Source organism: Drosophila rhopaloa, unplaced genomic scaffold (assembly GCF_018152115.1).
Source record: "Drosophila rhopaloa isolate 14029-0021.01 unplaced genomic scaffold, ASM1815211v1 contig_115, whole genome shotgun sequence".
NCBI lineage: Eukaryota > Metazoa > Arthropoda > Insecta > Diptera > Drosophilidae > Drosophila > Drosophila rhopaloa.
In genome coordinates, this window is record NW_025334990.1 from 7,380,051 (window position 1) to 7,403,411 (window position 23,361).

Consider the following 23,361-nt stretch of genomic DNA (forward strand, 5'->3'; position numbering starts at 1 on the left):
TATATTTAGGATTCACTAAATACTGACTAATGTGATTGAGCATTTCCCTGGTAAAATTGAGCGACCTAGCAACGGTCACGCTGCTATGAAAATAAAAGTGAATTACAAATTTAGCAGTAGAAATAAGTAACTAAACCGCTCCCCGCGCTTAATTAGTGTCGCTTAAGCTTGTAGCCACCCCCGCCTTTAAAATAGTGAACCCTGCAGCCGTCTTGCAAACACATAAAAGGCAAATAAAATTCGCCGAAACTTGTACACATATAAATACAAGCGCCGCGTGTGCAAGTGTGTGTGTTTATTGGGGTTACAAAAAATAAAACAAACAACAACGTCACCGCGGCAGCATTGCCAACAGCAAGCACCCACGCCCTAGATTGTTAATGTATATTTATCGCCAAATGCTCGCATTGTGTGCTATTGAAAACATAGAAAATAGCACAACAACAAGTTATTGCCTGCGCCTAATTGCTTTTGCGGTACCTGCTTTTCCCCGAATTTCAAAATTGGACGCTGCTGGCAACGCTGCCACGCTCACACACACGCACACCCACACAGTGAGGGGAGAGCAAGAGAGCGGCTGTCATTCTCTGTTGCTCCGCTGCCTGGGAATGTCGTTGTCGTCGGTGTCGGTGTATTTTTAATCGCTTTTCTCGCCTTCGCCTAGCCCCAAAATATTATTATTAACCAGAAAAGCGCCCTGCCGAATATCCATGATTTATTGTTTATATAATGCGCGCAAACTAATCACGGATTCGTTTCCATTTCCACAGCACTAGTGAGCAGTGAGTGAGAAAGAGAGAGAGCGGAGAGAATTCCAAACTGCCTGTGTGTGTTGTGCAGTGCGAGTGTGTGTGTGTGTGGTGCATCAAGGCTGATAATACTAAATCTAAAACTAAAACTTAAATTAAAATAAACTCCAAAAGCGTTAGCAATTACGCACAAAGCAGCAGCAGCAATATACAACACAAAATGGAAGCGATTGCCAAACACGATTTCTCCGCGACGGCCGACGACGAGCTGAGTTTTCGCAAAACTCAAATCCTAAAGGTGAGTCCCCCCGTCATAATATCTGGATTTATTCATAGACTTTGTGTGGGGAGGGTGGTGGAAGACGCGGGGGCTGGGCAGGACCTGCATGCATAATCTCCAGCGATGCAGTTGCTCCAGGTCGTTGCCTTAACCCACATCCCAGGCCCCAGACGGATTTGGTTACTAAATCCCGACAAACAGGAGAGGTGGCAGATACTCGTAAAAGCTGGCAAAAGCGGTTCAAAAGGTGCATCCGCAGAAAACAACACGAAAAGAATACGGCCAATGACTCAACGAAGCTTGAGTTCCCTATAAAATCTCCAGATAAGATTGGACATACTTAAATATTGACACCAAAAGGGGAAATATTTCGGTTTCACATAATTACATTTTATGTATTTTTGTTGCCTTATCAATGAGTTTTAAAAACCACCTCCGCTATCAATGAGTTTTACAAAATATTCAATATTTATTTCCGAGTCATTTTACCTTAAATGCAGTAAGTTATCAAATCTCGTCACAAAACAAATGTTTAAGTTTTCAATATTATTACAATATTTTAATTAAGGTTGGTATTTTTAAAAAACAATTCAAATTTTATGGCTTAACCATTTTTGTATGTTGTTGATTGGTTATTACAATATACATTTCACTTTTTTCATGCTGTGATATTAAAAAATAACATGCCTGATAATAACTTAACACTGATAAATTATATTCACTTTATAAAATGGTTCAAATTTATGGAGTTTTTTATTTGTTTAACCGTTCAGAGAATCTTTTATTACACAGCTGTTTTAAAAATCATTAGATGCGTTATTCAAAAAATAATTTCCATGATCATTTTTCGGGTGCAATTGAAGCTTTTGCGAAACTTTGGGAGGCACATCCGATCTGAGCTCGGGCAGTATTAGTTTCTGGCAAGGAAAAAGGCTGCGATTCGATCTTTTTCGCCGTTGCCTTCCAGGTGTTTGTGTTGGCTGTCCTAGGCCAGGCCCTTTGTTTTGGCTGGCGAATTTTCCGGTTTCTTGTTGCCAGGGCCGCAGTAAGCTGATTTTCGTTGCTGCAACTGCAGCAGTTGTTGGTGTGTCTACCTTGTCGTAGGTTAGTCACAGCAGGAACCCAGGCCTATGGCAGGTTTTTTCCCTTTTGCATTTTTTCCATATGCTGCTGCGGCTGATTGATGGTGTCAATGACTCGCCGAAGAAGCTTCTTTATCGCTCCCCGAAGGTCAAGTGTGTGCATTGCTCTCGTCCATTAGAGGGGTCTACTTAGTGGACACCAAGAGCTCCCAAGTTGACTTCCTCCCTAGTCCGGGCTTATCAGTCCGTAAACAACCCGCACTGATAGTGCAGTTCGTTTAACCCAACTATCTTTGCGGCCATTACCGGTTAGGGCGATCGAGCTAGGAAAACCGAGAGATGTGAGATTATCGCCGGAGATATGACTACGAGTTCGAACTTCGAAGGCATTTGTTTGCCTTTGCTTAGTCACCCAATGGCCTTATCCGAACAGATTCCCAGCCCACCAAACACACAGATACAGCGATAGAGAGAGGACCCGTGAATCATCATACATTTCATTTGGTTTCTTTATAGAAACTGGTTTTCAATACAGCGATTTTCTTCGATATTTTGAGTTTAAATTTCTGGGAACTCTACCTTGAATTCTAACGGATTTGTGATACCAATGGTAGCTACGTTTTATCATAGCAAACAAACGAAATGAAATTCTAAGTTCAACTTTCGCTTGTAGCGAAAACAACGAAAAGTGAACGTTCGTGTCGCTTTGACACTTTCCAGCGTAGAACCCGAATCCACAAAAGCATTTTTCTCTAGTAATTACATAAACATACGAGAATAAACAATTGATAATAACAATCATGGCCACTACGTGCCAGCTTTCCGAGAGCGCCGCGAAATATTTATGCATTACCCAACTACCGGGCACATTCCCTGTACTGAAAAAAAAAGTTTAAAGTCTAACAAGTTATAAAACTGGATAATATAAGATATGAAGTACTTTAAATATCTGTTTATGTACCTGTGTGCTTAGACAAAAACTAGTTGCTCAGTGATGTTTGGCAGATGTCTTTTATTATTATTGCATTATTAGATTGATTTTATCTGGGTTTTCAAGTGTAATTCCTAATTATAAATATTATTGTGTCAAAATAGTTATTATCTCATGTTTAAAAAAAATTCATATTGATTTTTCTGTGTGTAGGGCAGCGAGAAAACTTTCTGTAATAAACGACGAATCCGTGGAAATGAATTTCTCGGCGGGCTGTTTTCAATGAATGAAACAATCTAAAAATAAGATAAATATACGATGAACAATGTCTGGGTGACAGATGCGGGCGGGATCGGTTATGGGGGAGGATTAGAACTATGGGGCTATGCCAATTAGTCGGAGCCGATCCAGCTGAGCTGGCCAAATCCCACTGCCACTGCCAACAGCGAAAACAGTAATTGAGTTTTACATAAGCTGGAATCGACTGTGACACCCCCACTCCACCCGAAGCCCTCCCACTTTCCGATGTGCGAAAATTTAACCAAAAAAAAAACAGAAAGTTATTGACTCGACTTTGGGATTCCCTTTAATTAATATAATATTCATTTTATACCTAAAAAAAACCATTTTTATTTATATTTTCTTTTCTAACCTAACCTAATGCAATACATATATTTTATTTAATATTTCACATTATAGAAAGTATCCTTTTGCGCTGTTTATCACATTATATGATAGCCAACAGCCCTTTGAAGTTTCCACTTAATTAAAAATATGTAAAGTCCGATGAGGCATTAATGGGAAAATTACATGTATGACGCATAGCTTCTTGCAAGTTAAGAAACCCAACAACCCTTTAACTACTTAGTATCTCCAGGGGTGTTGTGACTCATTTAAATGACATTCCATTATTTCAACTTGACGAACAAACGTTATTGGGCAACAACAAACCTGCCAAATAACTCAATTACTCAAGGAAAAATCCGTTGGCGATAAATACGAGAAATACATAAAAATATTTACGTATTAACTTAAGGCTTCTTCTAGTTAACAGGAAGGCGTTGCTTGGGCGGAATCCTGACCTTAACACAATAAATACATTTTCTAAGTATTTGTGGGAGGATTTCCTTGGGAAAAACAAACAGAGGGCGAAATATGAAGGCTGTTGGAGGGCGGTTTTGAGTTCAGGTGTGTGGAGGTCGATGTCAACCGATTCATTCATGAAAAAGCTCCGCTCAGCACCTTCAAATCTGGGAATTCCCATCGGCAATGCAAACAGCGAGCGAGACCTTTTCAGAGATACGAAATTCAATTTTGTCTGGCAATCGAAAGAAATCATAAAAGTCTCCGATTACGAAGGCTACTTGTTGTGTCATTGGCATGCGAAATGGGCAAACAAAACAGTAGCTGGGGAAAAGTCCATTAGATACACAAAAGTGAAATTCGCCCACTCGAGCCCCGTTTTACTTAACATTCTTATCACATGTCCGCCATAATGCTTGTTTATTTTTATCTTCCCGCAAGAAACGGATATGAGAATAGGGGTTATAATAGATATGATTCCCATAGCGTAAGCCTATCTTCATTGCCCGCCGTTGATTGCGCACTGACACAGTTTTGGGCCTCTCAATCAACAAACAATTGAAAATTGTTTATCGAAATCTCTGGGGAATCGGGCCAGTCTCCAATAAACAAGGCGGAAGAATGTTTCCATTGATCCCCATTGTCTGGGGCGATTAAAGGGGTGTGGCCTTTAAAATGGAAACAACAGAAGCAGGTTCTTACAAAGCAATTTGGGGGTCCGATTTCTCGTTTTGCATCTGGTGTGTCATTGACAGCAATTAAAATCCCATTATCCAGACTTTTTGGGGTGCATTTACTTAAAAAGATTTACTATACAGCATAGTTTATTCTTTAAAATTCAAAGATAATAACTCACATTTAAACTATCATGATTTCGATGTGGAACAGAAATAACTATTTTAATGATTATTTTGTGTTTACTTGTACAAGTAAAAAAATATTATTTGCAGACATTAGTTATTATTTTTTTTAAAACCCCGTTTTTATACCCTTGCAGAGGGTATTATAATTTTGGTCAAAAGTGTGCAACGCAGTGAAGGAGACATCTCCGACCATATAAAGTATATATATTCTTGATCAGGATCGCCTCCTGAGTTGATATAAGCATGTCCGTCTGTCCGTCTGTCCGTCTGTCCGTCTGTCCGTCTGTCTGTCCGTCTGTCTGTTTCTACGCGAACTAGTCTCTCAGTTTTAAAGATATCGAATTGAAACTTTGCACACACCCTTCTTTCCTTTGCACGCAGTATATAAGTCGGAACGGCCGGGATCGGCCGACTATATCCTATAGCTGCCATACAACTGATTGATAGGAAATGCCATAACTTAAGTGCTTGTAAAGTTAGGGAGTTGAGATTTTCTATGGGTTTTATTTTTGGCCAATCAATTCGACCTAGCAAATTTTATAAGGATCGGCCGACTATATCCTATAGCTGCCATATAACTGAACGATCGGAAATGCCATAACTTTGGTGTTTGTAATATTAGGAAGTTGGGATTTTCTATGGGTTTTATTTTTGGCCAATCAATCCGACCTACCAAATTTCATAAGGATCGGCAGACTATATCCTATAGCTACCATATAACTGAACGATCGTAAATGCCATAACTTTGGTGTTTGTAATATTAGGAAGTTGGGATTTTCTATGGGTTTTATTTTTGGCCAATCAATCCGACCTACCAAATTTCAAAAAGATCGGCCGACTATATCCTATAGCTGCCATATAACGGAACAATCGGAAATGTCATAACATTGGTGTTTTTAAAGTTAGGAAATTGGGATTTTGTATGGGTTTTTTATTTGGCCAATCATCCGACATACCAAATTTCGTCAGGATCTTTTCAGATTTACCTTTAAACCTAATTTAGAATTGTTATTGAGCTTCTGGTACATATAAGAAAATTTGTACTTAGTCATAGAATATGTCATAGAATATGGCTATCATAGCTATCATCATCAATAAAATCAATCAATAAAATTCAACCCCCTCGAACTTTTCCTTATTGGCATTAATATAGAAATAGATTTATTATACCCTTGCAGAGGGTATTATAATTTTGGTCAAAAGTGTGCAACGCAGTGAAGGAGACATCTCCGACCCTATAAAGTATATATATTCTTGATCAGGATCACCTCCTGAGTTGATATAGCCATGTCCGTCTGTCCGTCTGTCCGTCTGTCCGTCTGTCCGTCTGTCCGTCTGTCTGTTTCTACGCAAACTAGTCTCTCAGTTTTAAAGCTATCGGATTGAAACTTTGCACACACCCTTCTTTCCTTTGCACGCAGTATATAAGTCGGAACGGCCGGGATCGGCCGACTATATCCTATAGCTGCCATATAACTGATTGATCGGAAATGCCATAACTTTCGTGTTTGTAAAGTTAGGAAGTTGGGATTTTCTATGGGTTTTATATTTGGCCAATCAATCCGACCTACCAAATTTCATAAGGATCGGCCGACTATATCCTATAGCTGCCATATAACTGATTGATCGGAAATGCCATAACTTTGGTGTTTGTAAAGTTAGAAAGTTGGGATTTTCTATGGGTTTTATATTTGGCCAATCAATCCGACCCACCAAATTTCATAAGGATCGGCCGACTATATCCTATAGCTGCCATATAACTGATTGATCGGAAATGCCATAACTTTGGTGTTTGTTAAGTTAGGAAGTTGGGATTTTCTATGGATTTTATTTTTGGCCAATCAATCCGACCTACCAAATTTCATAAGGATCGGCCGACTATATCCTATAGCTGCCATATAACTGATTGATCGGAAATGCCATAACTTTGGTGTTTGTAAAGTTAGGAAGTTGGGATTTTCTATGGATTTTATTTTTGGCAAACAATCAATCCGACCTATCAAATTTCATAAGGATCGGCCGACTATATCCTATAGCTGCCATATAACTGAACGATTGGAAATGCCATAACTTTGTTGTTGTTAAAGTTAGGAAGTTCGGATTTTTTATGAGTATTAAGAATGCATCATATGAATAATTTTGGAGAATATAATTTACAGAGTATTCTGCAAGGGTATATCAACTTCGGCTCCGCCCGAAGTTAGCTTTCCTTTCTTGTTAAATTTTTTCTTATCGTTCATTTTTTCATCGACAGAGTTTATTTACTGAGAGCCTTTAAAAATTCTTGTAAATTACAAAACTTCAAGCGTAAAAAATACACATATTGTTTTTATCCGTGTAAAATTAATTTGATACAAGAATTGAAATAATTGTTTCATTCGTTTAGTCATTAAAAAAAAAACTCCTTTTACAGATATTAAATATGGAAGATGATTCAAATTGGTATCGCGCCGAACTGGATGGAAAGGAAGGCCTCATACCCAGTAATTACATAGAAATGAAGAATCACGAGTAAGTTGAAGTCGATATAATTTAATTAAATTGTATTTAATCTTAATTTACTTTATAGTTGGTACTATGGCCGGATCACACGCGCGGATGCCGAGAAGCTACTGTCGAATAAGCACGAAGGCGCCTTTTTGATACGCATCAGCGAATCCAGTCCCGGCGATTTCTCCTTATCAGTCAAGTGAGTTTCTTCAAGGGGATTTCTTCCATTTAATACAAATCACTGATGGTGTCTTTATCTCGCAGATGCCCAGATGGTGTTCAGCATTTCAAAGTTCTGCGCGATGCCCAAAGCAAATTCTTTCTCTGGGTGGTCAAGTTCAACTCCCTCAACGAACTGGTCGAATATCATCGGACGGCGAGCGTGTCCCGGTCGCAGGTTGTCAAATTGCGTGATATGATACCTGAAGAGGTGCGTGTACCGACCATTCCGCTGACACTTTTGCCGAATTCACAGGCGGATTCGGTTTAAACCAAGAACAAACGCTATAGTCGAAAGCCTCGACTATAAAATACCCGTTACTTACCTAACTAATTAATCCTGGAGTGCCACTACAACCAAAGATCAAGCAGAATTCACTCTTTTCCGTTTGCTTAAATATAGAATCTCAGTTTTTCTAATAAGCAGTGACGTCATAATTAACACTTAAATTCCTAATAACTTCTAAAATAATTGTTCAATTTGAATTGTTTTTGGTGTGTCCATATACATTGTCTCTACCATGTCCCTACAGAATTTTGCTATTTGTGGGCGTTACAGTGGCGTGGCAAACTTTTGAAATACTCTTGCGATGCGTATGTATTACTAGATTCTGCATGTTAAATTCCAAATCATACAATATACCCTTTTACTCTACGACTAACGGGTATAAATACATATTTCGCGTAACACATTGAGGTCATTCTTTTGCACGCCGCCGCCCACCCATCCTAACTATAAACAAACAGTGATGCCAACAATATTAGATTAGATTCATGATCTTCCACCGATTTCTTATTGCAGATGCTCGTGCAGGCGTTGTACGATTTTGTGCCACAGGAATCCGGCGAATTGGACTTCAGACGCGGCGATGTCATCACCGTCACAGATCGCTCCGACGAGAACTGGTGGAACGGCGAGATCGCCAATAGGAAAGGAATCTTCCCAGCAACTTATGTGACGCCATATCATTCATAATAAGATAACTTCTAAGGAGGGACGCCACACACACCGCTTCCCCTTCCCCGCGGAAACCACAACACACACCCATAACGATTAGACAGCATCATCAGCAACTGCAATAACAGCAAGAGGGACATAAATTCTGTAGACAACGTATACAACACAAGTTTAAGCCTAAAGCCGAATGCATTTTTTACGTTTTGACGTTTTTTGATAAAACATTACAGTACGATAACATTACAACATCGTTTAATAGCAACTGAGTGACACTTTAAACTAGATATGTAAATTTATTTGTGTATATATAGCTGCGGCCGAATAAAGCATTTGATCCGAGTTTTCCTTTGACATCTTCTGAGACAGAGGGCGAAACTCATTGCTAATAACTTGACCGCAACTATAGGCATATGCAAGTATGTCTACATACCAGATGGCACTATTATTATAATTGTAAACAAACGGATTTTTGATATAAATATATAATTTAAGTTCGATAAAGAGAATATTTGTCCTGTGCTTCGAAACGAGTGTTGAGGATTGCCCTAAATGTGCTCTTTAGTTTATTTGATGTTTGACGGAGTGCGTTTCAAAGCGAGTAAACACTTATATTAATATGATTATATTATAACGAATTACCAACCAACCTTATGCTTAACACGTTTTATAGAAAACAAAACAAATTCACTATGAAAACTAAACGTTTGCCTAAATGTCTCAAAGCTGAAGACAATTAAAACAAAATTTATATTATATTATCGTAAATGCCTACCACGTAAATTAAATTAATTTTTGCATCGCTGGTTACTATTTGCATACATGCACGCATCTATAATTAAATATGTATCTTCATAATGCCAAACGAACGATATTAGGCCTCGGCTGCACATGCACTTTTTGCGGCGACTGTAACTAAATTATATGTGAAATTTTGTCCCCTCATTTTTAAATTGAAAATTGTCAATAATTTATCTATCTCGCTCGCTGTCTTTTTTTATTGTTTGCATCCCGTCTTCTGACCGCCAACTCGATTATAGACGAAAAATAAATCATAAAAATGAAAGGAAACATTTGTGACATGTGTAAAAAGTTTCAAACTGCAGCTATATCATATTGTGCTATAAATTATTACTACTACTATTTATAATTGGTTGAGTGTGCTGTGTGTAACCTTTTTTGTCATCAGCAAAGCGAAATAGTTGCACGTTTAAGCGTTTTTCAACTACATAACTATATGCATAAACAATGTAATGAGAGTTGCCAATATAAAGTAATTTAAACAACAACAAAATGCTAAAACGAAACATTTTAAGCCTATTTTTTTATCTATATATATTATATATCGAAGCAAATACATTTATACATTTTCCTAATATCCACCAAACTATGAACACGACGACGATGCCTCATGGAAACAACACATCAAAAATAACTTTTGATAGGCCATAGTTTACATAAGCCGCAATCTATATTGGCCAGCAGCTGGACGCACGACAGTTTTGTACTTTTTGAGCATATTTGCAGGCGTTGGCGAACATTTCTCGGCCCAGAACCAGTAGTAGCCGCATATTTAAACTTAAATTCTAATCTTAACAATAAAGCAGGCAAATGACAAGGTTTAGATATTAACTAACAAGCGAATACACAAATGAAACATTGCATACGGTATGTTAAGTTGAGGACGTAGTTTAAGCAACAAACTGATTTATCTAATAAACTATGATATATAAAATTGAATGATGTTGCTTTGGCGGTGCGGTAAAAAATAGGGTCCTGAATTCGAATTATATGGTTATCGATAGGTGGCGGCGATATTTATTTTCGAGTTATTAAAAGGGAATATCGCTGTTAAGTTAACAGGGGTCTCCTGGGCTTAAGTCTGCAGTACCCATTTTTATGTCTTTATCAACTAATCATGTTAATTAATTATATTTGGAACATATATGGTAAAGTAATAAAATCTGGCTCTTACCGAATTGGTAGGTTTTTGTATTTAATGTGCTACGAAATAATCTCAAAGTTTCAGAATGTTTTTCTCATACGACAAAAAAGACTGCTAGAATATTGTTAATCCCCCTTTCATATTCAGCCCTTAATCTCCTCCGAAAAAATGACTTATTAACTTTTTCCAAACAAAATCTACATTTTGAGTTAAAAGTTTTGAGTTTCGAAGTTTTATTGCTGATATGTTATTGCCGGCTGTTAAATAAGTTTGTGTCTCCGCTAGTTTCGTATCATGGCTTTACACCTTCTATTTTGCGGTATATTTTTAGTATTATTATTTGTAAGCTCCTGAGGCATATTTATTAATCCCAAGCACGGTCACACTGGTCATATGGAAATAAGAAAAAACAGCACGGCACGGTAGTCCAATTAAGTTAATTTTGTTAAGTAAACATACAAGTGCAGAGTCGCCGCGCACACCCACGTAACCGTGAGGCCGCCCACTACTCAGTTTTCACCCGTAAACCAGTGCGCGAGTCGTAGTTTCGCCAGCATTGTGGTCCACGTGTGGAAATAGCCAGGAAAAGCGAAGGGGCACACACACACAGGCACACGAACGCGCAGCGAGGAACACGTACACAAATGCGCGCGAGGGAAAAGCGCTAGGTCAGAGGAAAGTGAAAAGTGAAAAGCGAAAAGCGCGTCAGGGATTCGCATTCGCACGTAACGCAACGCGTAACTCCAAGGAAAATGCCGCTGCTCGCCTACCGGGAAAAGCACATCCTAAGTGCTCAGCAGCTGAGGAAACTGAGCGAGCACAAGTACTCCTGCACCAGTACCAGCCTCCTCGATCCGCTGCTGCAACCCTGGTGGAACTGGCTGGTCGCCCAGACGCCTCTCTGGCTGGCCCCCAATCTCATTACGATTGTGGGACTAATCGTCAATGTGGTCACTACGCTAATATTAATCTGGTAAGCACCCACACCATCTGAAAGTCTTTTTTGTTTGCCGGCAACCCCTTTTTAAGACCCTTGACCCTGGGAAATTCGCATTCTTGGCGAGGAAATTTCCACCACACTGGGGCGGGGATTAGGGCTCTGCATCAGCTGTTGTCTTCCATCACTCAACTGCCACTTGTCAGTTTCACTTTGCCGGATCTGTTTGCTTGGGTTTGTCAGCATTTTTTCAAAAAATTTTCTTTTATTTCTTTTTTTCTATTTGCTACTACTTATAAAGACATTATATATATTTTTAAAATTATAATAGAATTAAATCTATTTACCTGGTACATTTAGTTTATCAGCATTTAACTTTTTACCAGAAAATTGTATAGATTATCAACTGTTTTCTATAAAAAAATAATCTTTTATAGGAGCAGTAAACATATTTTTCTTTGAGAGTCTACAAATTTAGCCTATTTTATTAAATTTTTGTAAGCTACAAATTTGTATTTGTTAACTTGTTTGGTGGTTGTTACAAGAAGAATCATTTGTTGTTTCAAAAACTAGATCTAAGAAATATTAACCAGTTTTTAATAGCTTTATAAGCAGCCTTCAGCCTTCCAAATAATTACATTAAATGCTCAAACGTTGTCAGTAACTTTGTTTTCGAGGGGAGCAGCAAAAGAACAGGCGATTTGTTTCATAATGCGTCGCGATAGCGTATCATTCCATAACTACGCTAACTAACTAAACCAGAGGGTGGGGAGGCGTGAAAGTGGCGGATACTGCGGACCCCCTCTTTAGAACTTGGACACAACTATGCCAGCGATAAGATAGCGAGGGCGTCTCGCCACTTTACCCATTACACACGAGTTGAGCGAAATATATGTAATCACAATCATCGTCGTTTGTCGTCGTTTTGTGACGCATTTCTTTAGTCTGAGGGCGTTGCAAAAACGGCAACTTTAAACGATAAGTAAATAAACAAAGGCGGGCTAATCGCCGGATCTCAAGACTCATGAAATACTGCACTTCATTCAGACAGGTGCAAGAGCTCGGCGTTGAAGAACTTTTCAGAAAGCCACAGTTTGAGAAGGCAAGGTTCACATGAGTTAACCCAGGGGGCACTTTTTGTATTTTCCAATTGTTTGCCTTTCAATTGGGATACCTTTGATTGAATTAGAATGACAATTTACATATATAATTGATTTTTATGGGTCTTTCCACCAAAGTCCGACATTTAAACATGTTCCGCTACTGTCAGCAAACAAAGTTAAGTTGCAGTAATTACAAAAACTATTTTTAGAGAGACTTTCACTCTAGCTGTGGAGAAAACCTTGAATTTCTAAAGATCTGCCCCAAAAAGCCTCTTTATATATTTCTTGATCTTTCTCACCGAGTATATTAGCGATGAAAAAAAGAAAAAGCTGTGAGCCTGTTGTTTTTAACACCTATTTGCAAGATTTAGTCAAGGGTATACAAGTAAAAGGGGCAAAAGTCAGGTGAAATTAATTATTTAAAATAAAGCTATGAAATATTATGGCTAAATAATTACAAACCAACTTTTTGGCCAAACCTACGTGTCCCTACTTTCGCCCCATTATGGTTGATTGCTTTAGATCGTTGGCATGCCAATCAAAGTGGCCGACAAGTCATTTACTTCTGTCCCCCAGCATATGAATCACCTTGAATGCTGCTCACGTGTCGGTTTCTGTTATTTTTAGACCAAAATACATGCTATAGGATCTATATATTCATTCACAAAACCTCGCCAAAAAGACCAGACCGGTTTTTATTTGCACTCTACTTATTATTATTCTACTTTTGTTTGCACTTTTGTATTTGTTTTAATAATATCTTGCAACAACAAACTGTTGCCAGCCCGCTTGCGGTTTTAGCTGAGCTTGTCTAGGTCAGTGGGACTCGATAAAGTAGTGTCAATCTGGGCACGATGATTCAGCTGGAATCAGGTGTATTTTTCGTTCCCCCGTAGTTCTGGTGTGCCGAAATTCCAAACCGGAACCGCAAAGTCAGCTGATTCGGCGACATGGCGGTGGAGATAGTAGTCCCCTTATCGGGCATGTTCGAGTGTTCAGCTGCAAAATAGTGATTTTATACTTAACCTGAGAGATAATTAAGAAATTCAGCTTGGGAACTTTGCTCATCAGGCGATCTTATGCTGACTGACGTCAGTCTGTTTTCATTGCGAAGGGGAGTGGTACGGGCAATTGACTTGGAAACGCACGAAACGGTTTGATATTCTACACTTTGCAGGAAATAGCTTTAATTCACTTGGCTGTCCATTATTTATTTACAAGAGGATATTCAAGTGCCAAGTTCAACAGAAATCCAATACTAGTTTACATTGTTGCAAGAACAAGTTAATGACAGAATTTTATTTTGTTGGCTTCGTCAATTGGTTGAGTTTATATTTAAATTTAATCAAGTTTTGCAAAACGACTGTTATTTCAGCTTTGCAATGAATCAACTTGATTACTCAACTTTTAATCAATAAAATCAGGGTCGAATTCGCAAGTGAAATCTAAATCTAGTTTGGTAATCTAATAATATTACAAAATAGTAATATAGTAACAGTAATATTATAAAACATGAAGCTTACTTACATCTAAAGAATTCACAAAACCTATAAAATCAAAAAAAAATTGTTTATTCCAAATTCTCATTTAAGTGTTTTTTGGGTTCGAGGTTAAGGGCTTTTATGAAAACTAATGCAAAATGTTTTTAAATTTAATATTTATTTTTAGACATTTTCATGAGGGGTATGTATTTTAAAATGGGTTCAAGTTTTATCGTTTGTTCCATAGCTTATTCATGTTTGAGGGTGTGTTTTTAAAATATGTAACATTTTTATGGTAAACAATTTTGATATTGTTCAACAACTGACGCAGCTTCTTTTGATAATAAGCCCTTGTTATTATTGGCAAATTATTAACTTTCTTATGTGTCATTTCCCTCTTCAGTTATAGTCCAAATGGCGTTGACGCTCCGCCACGTTGGACCTGTTTGCTATGTGCCCTGGGTCTGTTTATCTACCAGAGTCTGGACTCCATAGACGGGAAGCAGGCTCGTCGCACGAATACCTCCTCGCCGCTGGGCGAGCTCTTTGACCACGGCTGTGACTCCATATCCACGGTGTTCGTGGCCGTGTCGGCCTGCATCTCCTGCCAACTGGGACACTATCCCAACTGGTTGTTCTTCCAGGTGAGTGCATAACTAACATATTATTCAGAGCGAGATAAATTCCGGACTTCTTTTCCAGTGCTTCTGTGCTATTGCTCTCTTTTACTGCGCCCACTGGCAGACTTATGTGTCCGGAACGATGCGGTTTGGTCGCATCGATGTGACGGAGGCGCAGTTTTCGATTATAGCCATTCACCTAGTGTCTGCCGTGCTCGGTCCTGAGATCTGGTTGACTAAGGTAGGAGTGGTTCCGAAGTCACCCCACGAGGACCCTCGAATTACACCTAATTTTGATAATTTCGGAAGATTTTTGCATACCCTTTAATATTTTCTTTAGATATTTAAGCGTATTTTTAAGAGTTTTTTATTTCGTTACGTTAACATTAGAGTTTAGAGCTCGAGTTTCATTTAGGCTGCTTAGGATTAAGCTCGGCTCAGCTGCCTTAAGTTTTGACGATTTAGCGATTTCAGTTTTGAGTTAATCATCCCATTCATTAAGTTCCCAATTATTGAGCATGGATGAAAACCACGGAGTTTGATAGGTTTTTGAGGGCAGGACAGAACAAACCACTTTCTGATATTCTTATAGATTTCCGAATAGTTATTAACTAAACTTTAACCACGTCCAGTAATTGTAAATGTATAATACCTTCTACTTCTATGTACATAATGCGTACTGCGCGCGCTCTCTAAACAAAACCTGCCGAAATCCAATGCCTATCGTGATAAAAACATTTAACAAACCGACACCAAACCCACAAATAACACTCAGATCGGCATTGGCAGTATAGAGCTTTGGTATGGCCCGGCAATGACGACCATTGTGTGCGGTCTGCTATCCCTAGCTTATGTATTTTCCGTCATTAAAGCCGGTGGTGTTGGCAAGAATGGCTCGACAGTTGCTGTAAGTCCTTAACACACACAAACACACACACATGTACACAAAACACTACTACTACCACTACAAACAACAACAAACACACACACACAAAACAAAAAATATTTTGGCTTCTCAAAAAACAAAAAAAAATGTATGTGAATTAAAAGAGTTTTCAGTTTTCACCTAGCTTTCTATTCGCTGACCAGCTCAGCTGAGTTTCGAGGAAGGTGCGTGGCGTGAGGATACCCTTAACCCATCTATCCCTCTCTTTAACCCCCAATTGCTTGCCTATTTAATCTGTGCCGTTTTTGATTCTTGTTCATGTGTCTTTGGTTTAGACGGCGCAGCTGCTGCAAAATTATAATCCTGCTTATTTGCTATTGAAACAACACAAATTTACATATTCGGAAGCAATATGAGAGCATGCCTAAAAAAAACACATACATTATTACTATTGGCGGCTGCTGAATGCAAAAAATTTAAGTTAATTCTTAGTTACCCATACAATTAATCTATGTATTTGCCCTGTCCCCATGTCCAGTTGACATTTTTGGTCCTTCTATTTACTCTTTATGTATTTATTGTCTTCCGGTTTTGGATATACCTACTTAACCCAAAATTAATCTTAATAACTATTCCATTTCTTACGTATTCTCTTTAAGCATAGTTGTAAGTGAGAGTTGCAGGGTATTCACAGTCGATCAGCGACTGTTAACACTCCTAGATCTCCTCTTTAACCAAACCAAACATTTTACCAAAACAATTTCTCATCCTCTAAATGTAGTCAAAGATTCTAAATTTTATTGTTTTTCTTGCAATTTTTCATCTTTACTAGATACCAATCGTGGGCCTTTCATGGAATTATACAATATTAATATTTATCACATTCGGTTATACCTTGAATATAATCAATTTCTTAAAAATGTTTACTGAAGGCGGCAGTGGCAAAAACGGCTCCACAGTTGCTGTAAGCATTGCACCCTCCTCTCGCATTAACGAGGCGAAAAACTATTATAAAACCAGTACAATACTTAACAGACTAACTCGAAAGGGGGCCATCAAATAATACCTAGCCCCAGCCATAACATCTTTAACTAATCTTTGGTTCTGCTTTTGGGTTCTCTACTAACAACCGGTTTGCATTTTCCTTTAACTTGGATTTGGGAAATGGCTTGCAGTTTCGGTGGAGGGCTCTTAAATTTGGTTTGGGCTCTCGCACTCGATCATTTCCTACTTCCCATATTGACTAATGCAACAACATTGGATGCCATTTAAAGCATGCTGCTTGGGTGTTTAATTAGTGTTTTAAGTGGTATAACTATATATTTATTTCGCTTTTAGAATAACAACTATTGGTATTTTTAATAATAATTTAATGGCACTATTTAGCATAAGTATAAAATCTATAAATATAAATATTATTTAGATCTTGGTGTTATTGGAGCTTTTAAAAAATTACCCTTTAAGTTTTTAAGCCACACTTCTGTTATTGAAATACTTTTGGAAAACCACAAGTGTTCCGTAATTACAAATGAAATTTTAATGCGCGCCGTTCTTTTCTCCCGCACGCAATCAATCAATCAATCAATATCGTTTGACAACCCCAATCGAACCCGAACCAATTCCCCATATACCTTGATATTGGCAGCTACCGTACTTCAACTGCGAAACTCGATTTCTGCCTATTTATGTGGCCTGCGGCGTAGATTTTATTCTAACACTGCGCTACGCAAAGTGCATTTTGACAGAGGGTTGTGGCAAAAATGGATCGTCGGTTGCAGTAAGAATTATACGTTTAAGTTTCTCTCAAAAACGACCACCGAGATAGTCTCGTCCTTGTCCTGGTGTGCAGTGCGTTTGGAAGAACAAGCATATATTTCATGTGGCCATGTCTCGGCCTCCGCATTCGTATGTCTTTTGTGGTTTAAACGCACTGTAAATCGGCTTCAGTAGCACAAAAGTTGAGATCTGAGCGTCCGAAACGTGTTGCCCTTACCTACCTTGAGTAATGCTATTTTTATCGATCCAAGTGCACGTCCAATGTTCGTTGATACCTAGTATAACTATTTGTGTAGCTCGTAGTTATTATTATACCCTTGCAGAGGGTATTATAATTTTGGTCAAAAGTGTGCAACGCAGTGAAGGAGGCATCTCCGACCCTATAAAGTATATATATTCTTGATCAGGATCACCTCCTGAGTTGATATAGCCATGTCCGTCTGTCCGTCTGTCCGTCTGTCTGTCCGTCTGTCCGTCTGTCCGTCTGTCTGTTTCTACGCAAACTAGTCTCTCAGTTTTAAAGCTATCGAATTGAAACTTTGCACACACCCTTCTTTCCTTTGCACGCAGTATATAAGTCGGAACGGCCGGGATCGGCCAACTATATCCTATAGCTGCCATATAACTGATTGATCGGAAATGCCATAACTTTCGTTTTTGTAAAGTTAGGAAGTTGGGATTTTCTATGGGTTTTATATTTGGCCAATCAATCCGACCTACCAAATTTCATAAGGATCGGCCGACTATATCTTATAGCTGCCATATAACTGATTGATCGGAAATGCCATAACTTTGGTGTTTGTAAAGTTAGAAAGTTGGGATTTTCTATGGGTTTTATATTTGGCCAATCAATCCGACCTACCAAATTTCATTAGGATCGGCCGACTATATCCTCTAGCTGCCATATAACTGATTGATCGGAAATGCCATAACTTTGGTGTTTGTAAAGTTAGAAAGTTGGGATTTTCTACAGGGGTTATATTTGGCCAATCAATCCGACCTACCAAATTTCATAAGGATCGGCTATATCCTATAGCTGCCATATAACTGAACGATTGGAAATGCCATAACTTTGGTGTTTTTAAAGTTAGGAAGTTTGGAATTTTTATTAGTATTAAGAATGCATCATAGGAATAATTTTGGAGAATATAATTATAGAGTATTCTGCAAGGGTATATCAACTTCGGCTCCGCCCGAAGTTAGCTTTCCTTTCTTGTTTTTGGTGATGGTTTCGCATGGCATGTCGTTTGCTTTTAATTTTATATTTCGTTTGGTAAATTGGCTTTTTTTACTGTCATGTGTGCATTTTAAGACCCACAAATAAAAACCAACCAATCCACCACCACCCACCCACACACCCGACCAATTGCGCTAGATCATGTAAATAAAACATGTAATAAACCAATCTGTAAGCGCAATTTCCCCTCTAGTGTTCTCTTTCAATTTCTGAAGGGGAAATTGCCGAACCCTAAACACCAAAAGCCAAAAGAATTTTTGTTCACTTTTGTTTGTGCACTCGAATTGTTGTGACCCATGCAAAATGTGCCGTAATTCACAATTAACTAACAAAACGTTTAAAGTCCAAAGAGCACAACGCCGCCCACGGTGACACTTTGCAAGGGTGCAACAATAAACCCAAAGATCGCCACTAATTGAATGTTTTCCGTACTCCTGCAGGGCACCAGTGTCCTGTCGCCCAGCATTCCGCTCACGCTTGTGGTGCTGCCCGCCCTGATGATTGCCCAGAAGTCGCCGCAGAACATCTTCACCGAACACGCCTCGGTGTACATTATGGCCTTCGGCATGGTGGCCGCTAAGGTCACCAACAAGTTGGTGGTAAGTAGTGTTGTCTATTATTTATCTATACAGATCACTTAATTTAAAGACATTTCAAATCGAGTTAACTCATATTCCACTAAATGTGAATATTTAACCAATGTTTAAACTCATTGTGAAGAGCTGTTTGAGTAAATGTTTTATTTAGTTAGATCCAATCTGATCAAATTTAGTGGTTCCAGAATTAACACTATTGAAATGGACTTCAAAATCAACTTAAATTTAAACGTTGAAGAACTCGTTCAGAGATTTTGTTAGGCTGTTAAACCTTGATTGACTTTTTGTAAGACTTAAATTAAATATCAGAATGAAAGGCTTACTTTATTTTTTTATTTTGTGTTCTGAGTCGATTCAAGCTATAATATGCTGTTTTTAGCAAAGTAAAGTTTCGGTAAAGCATAATGAAGAGTCCGTTTTTTAACTCATTTAATAGTATTCCAGATCAGAGAACTACATGTACGTAAATTTAAATTTATATGTAGTAGTCGGATCAATATAGATTTATAGTTATGTATATGTAATACTCTGATCTATAAACAAAACGCCTTTAATTGTAAAATTTGCCCGCAGATTGCCCACATGACCAAGTCGGAGATGGACTACCTGGACTGGTCGTTGCTTGGCCCCTCGCTGCTGTTCCTCAACCAGTACTTCAACTGCATCGTGCCTGAGATCTGGCTGCTGTGGTTCACCCTGATCTGGGGCACCCAGGATCTGCTGCGCTACTGCTCGCAGGTGTGCCTGGAGATCTGCCAGCACCTGCGCATCGATCTCTTCCGGATACCGTATACGCCCAAGGGCGTGGCATCGCATCCGGCCACCGCCTCGGTGAGCAGCCAGAGCAACTTTGGCGGCAGTGCGGACAAGAACGGCGGCACCGCGCATCGAAAGTCGAAGAGCAAACCGCACTAGGTTTTGGTGTCTTGCTACATTAATTAGTTTTCTTTTACAAATTTACGTCGTTAGAGCCGAGGGATACTCGTAGGAGCAGACGGAGCGCAATTTAATACAAACCCGTTAACACAACCCAACAAAATTCACCGTCGATATTTAAACAAAAACAGGAGAAACACAACCAAACAAAATAAGAAAAGAAAACAAAAAAAGATAGAAAAGTTAGCGAAAGGCGAAGCAAAATGTTGCTCCTACATTTTAGGATATAGTTTACAACACGTTGTTGTAGCAAAGAAGGCGAGGTGGCTAGGGCTGCTGGGAGAAAGAACTGTTGCAGTCTCCGATATCAATTATATGGCTAAATATATAAATATAAATATATTTTGTATGATTGTGTAAGTTGTAATAAATCTAGATTGCAGTATTTTTACTGTGCTAAATCACACTTGTGCAAATGCCAAAAAGAAAGCAGAATAAGCCTAAAAATAGCTCGATGAAAGCTCAATTTACGTTTAAGTCCTGAGACCACCCCATTGGCGATCGATCCATCCCACGAAAGACAACAGAATAAGTCGCGCAGTTACGATTTTCATTTGAGGCCAGTATATCTATTCATGTTACTCGTTTTAGTGCTTAGTTTCCTACTCATCGGGGTCGTCTGAAGGGCCGCGACATTCTAAATGGTGACTCATTTCAAAAAGCGCACTACCTAGCCCTTTATTTTAGTGTGTTTCGCGTGACTACATCTAATGCATCCTAATCCTAGCTAAAAACCTTTATTTGTAGCTCGCACGGCGCAGTCCGGCAACTTTATAGTTCAACTATTATGGATTATGTTTTATGTTGTACAAGAAAATGGAGACGAAACAAACAGCAAGAACTAGAAATAAAACAAATTGCTAAAAATAAATAAAAAACGTTTTTCAATTGGTAGAATTGCGCATGCTTAAGTTTATTTAATGCTCTTGTTTTACACAGCGTATTATCCGTGATAAATAGTTCAATTCCGCCAAACGGCAACGATTACATACATAATTTGGCTAGATCGTTCCTACGAAACAAATAAAATTATCTTGGTTTGTCTTATTATTCCTATGGCAGCTCTAGAACATTGTCGTCCGATTCTTAAAGTTTTAAAAAATGTTTTGACTGCGAGTAAAAACACGGTAAACTTTTAAGTTGATAAACATGGGATCCGTCCAAAACCATATCATATTTAAGAGAAAATACCGAAATATTGGAACTCTAAAATTCAGCGACAAAATCGTTTAATTTGGAGCTATTGGATTTAGTCGTCTGAATAAAAAATTGTTTCTACGATTAAAACCAAATTCTAATAAGGAATACTTGAGAATATTTGCACATACTCTGCATTTGTTACATGCAACATATGCATGCATGCAATATATGCAACATATTTATAGGCCTAAATTTTTTATACCATTCATAAGTACAGTAGGTACGGCCTATAATCCCAATCTGAACATAAAAAAAAATAAAATCAAACAGAGTAGAGAGAAATAAATACTTAAAAAATTATAATTGTACATTTTTACATTGGAAATAATTTGGTGTATAAACACATTTAGGTTATTGCTAATTACAGTAGTTAAAAGGTATGCAAAGTAATAATGGAATTTGGAAAACCAAAAACTGAAGTTGAAACCTGTCGCTCCAGATTCACTCTGGTCCTTGAACTTTCGGTACAGCTAACTTAACAGGATTCAACTATTCAACTTAAAACGGCAACATTCTTACGACTAACTAAGCTAGAGGACTAGAAATGACCCCGGTCGCAAATCAAAGACATCAAGGCCATGTCGCGCACCTCCAGCGTGACTCGTTGGCGGTGCTTGGTGAGCATGTACGAATCGGAGAGCCGCTGCGTCAGGTACATCTCGGAGGACTCCTGCATGGCCTGCAAGGCTCCTTCGGTGACCCTCATTGGATCTCCTTGGCTGTATTGGATGATTAGTTCACGTACCAGGCGTGAGAACGGCAGCTTGGGTATAAGCAGGCCGGGATTGGCCTGCAGCCGCCGTATCTCGCGATCCATCCTTTTCGCTTTGCTCATGGGATTGACAAGCTTGCGTCGCCTGGGCCTATGCTCAGCGGCTGATCGTGATCCTGATGCTGAGACCTGATTTCTGGCCTGCTGGGTGGAAGCCTGGTGCCTCTCCTGCTGACTAGTCATGCGACGCGTCTGCGGTGATCTTGCTCCCGGTTGGCGATTTTCCTGATCTTCCTCGTCGCTCGACGAGGTCCTGTTTGCTGGTCGCTGTCTCCGGCCGGCGGTGGTGTCCTTGCGCAGCGTCGAGCAGCGACGATTGGAGGACTCCTGCAGCGTCAGGCGGCTGGTGGTGAACTCCAAGCCGTAGTCGGTGCCGTCTTCCGGCTCCGGCGATCGGAAAGCCGTTTCGTCGTCGCTCTCCGCGTCTGTGTCGCCCAGCGACGGTTTCGGCACCTTCATCGACCGCTTGGCCTCACCTTGCCTCGGCATATTCAAAATCAGCAATTTGCAGTTTGGAAACACGGCATTTATTGGATGGTTGTTTTTTAAAAACGCTCCCGCTTTTTTTTTGCAGTGTGACCGAATAAAAAAGGACCAAAAATACTTTACAAGAGATACGAAGATAAAATTGCTAACGTCAGATCTTTGATTTTAACAGCTATAATAAATGAAAAAAATATATATTATATATTATATATATATTATATATAATAATACACGAATCAAAATAAGGAAAATTAAAACCTATTTAAATTAATTTCATTAAATTGTTTTTAAAAAAAGGTCAGTTACTTCTGTTATTATTCTGGCTTTAATATTTGGTGTATATTTTCTGCACGAACTAGTTTTACCAGATTTCAAGATAGTAATAACCCTTTAAGACTATAAAATTACTTCATCCACACGAATTATAAATAAGAAAATTACATTTAAATAATATAAAATATTTCATCCCCGTAGATATCTGATGAATCTGAGGTGACGTGCAGTCGAAACTAGCTAGTTCTATCATGGTCCGGTTCAGTCTTCCGTAAGCGCTAGTGTGATGAAATCTAAGTGAAAAACGTTGTGTTATAGAAGAAATAAACAATTTAACCAACGTGTGAGCTCGAGTTAATCAATATATTAAAATATAACATATATTTAAAAAATCTTTTCTTAATCGGCGCTCTGAGTATCGATTAATACCCACCTCTAGTGCCCAGCTGATGTTATTCCAT

At 38.7% G+C, this 23,361-nt stretch overlaps 3 protein-coding genes across 7 annotated transcripts; 2 read left to right on the forward strand and 1 right to left on the reverse strand.

Annotated features, from left to right (window-relative positions):
* The first annotated feature begins 51 nt into the window (after positions 1 to 51).
* On the forward strand, positions 52 to 10,392 carry LOC108052928 (growth factor receptor-bound protein 2). Of its 3 annotated transcripts, none has more exons than XM_017135476.2 (6): positions 52 to 97; positions 771 to 1,047; positions 7,402 to 7,499; positions 7,558 to 7,677; positions 7,743 to 7,908; positions 8,500 to 10,392. In XM_017135476.2, the coding sequence occupies exons 2-6, from the start codon at positions 970 to 972 to the stop codon at positions 8,671 to 8,673; spliced, it is 636 nt and encodes a 211-aa protein (XP_016990965.1). In that variant the 5' UTR covers positions 52 to 97; positions 771 to 969; the 3' UTR covers positions 8,674 to 10,392. The 3 variants fall into 3 exon arrangements, with proteins under 3 accessions (XP_016990965.1, XP_016990964.1, XP_016990963.1); XM_017135475.2 differs by having other exon boundaries at positions 62 to 126; XM_017135474.2 differs by lacking the exon at positions 52 to 97 and having other exon boundaries at positions 449 to 1,047.
* A 575-nt stretch (positions 10,393 to 10,967) lies between these two features.
* Positions 10,968 to 20,575, forward strand: LOC108052926 (cholinephosphotransferase 1). Of its 3 annotated transcripts, none has more exons than XM_017135469.2 (6): positions 10,968 to 11,570; positions 14,522 to 14,762; positions 14,821 to 14,979; positions 15,514 to 15,645; positions 19,078 to 19,236; positions 19,807 to 20,575. In XM_017135469.2, the coding sequence occupies exons 1-6, from the start codon at positions 11,350 to 11,352 to the stop codon at positions 20,146 to 20,148; spliced, it is 1,254 nt and encodes a 417-aa protein (XP_016990958.1). In that variant the 5' UTR covers positions 10,968 to 11,349; the 3' UTR covers positions 20,149 to 20,575. The 3 variants fall into 3 exon arrangements, with proteins under 3 accessions (XP_016990958.1, XP_016990959.1, XP_016990961.1); XM_017135470.1 differs by lacking the exon at positions 15,514 to 15,645 and adding an exon at positions 16,457 to 16,588; XM_017135472.1 differs by lacking the exon at positions 15,514 to 15,645 and adding an exon at positions 17,270 to 17,401.
* Positions 20,576 to 21,641: 1,066 nt separating this feature from the next.
* On the reverse strand, positions 21,642 to 22,706 carry LOC108052927 (histone H3-like centromeric protein cid). The gene has a single exon (XM_017135473.2). It carries the CDS (start codon positions 22,628 to 22,630, stop codon positions 21,908 to 21,910), a length of 723 nt encoding a protein of 240 aa, XP_016990962.1. The 5' UTR covers positions 22,631 to 22,706; the 3' UTR covers positions 21,642 to 21,907.
* Positions 22,707 to 23,361: the final 655 nt, after the last annotated feature.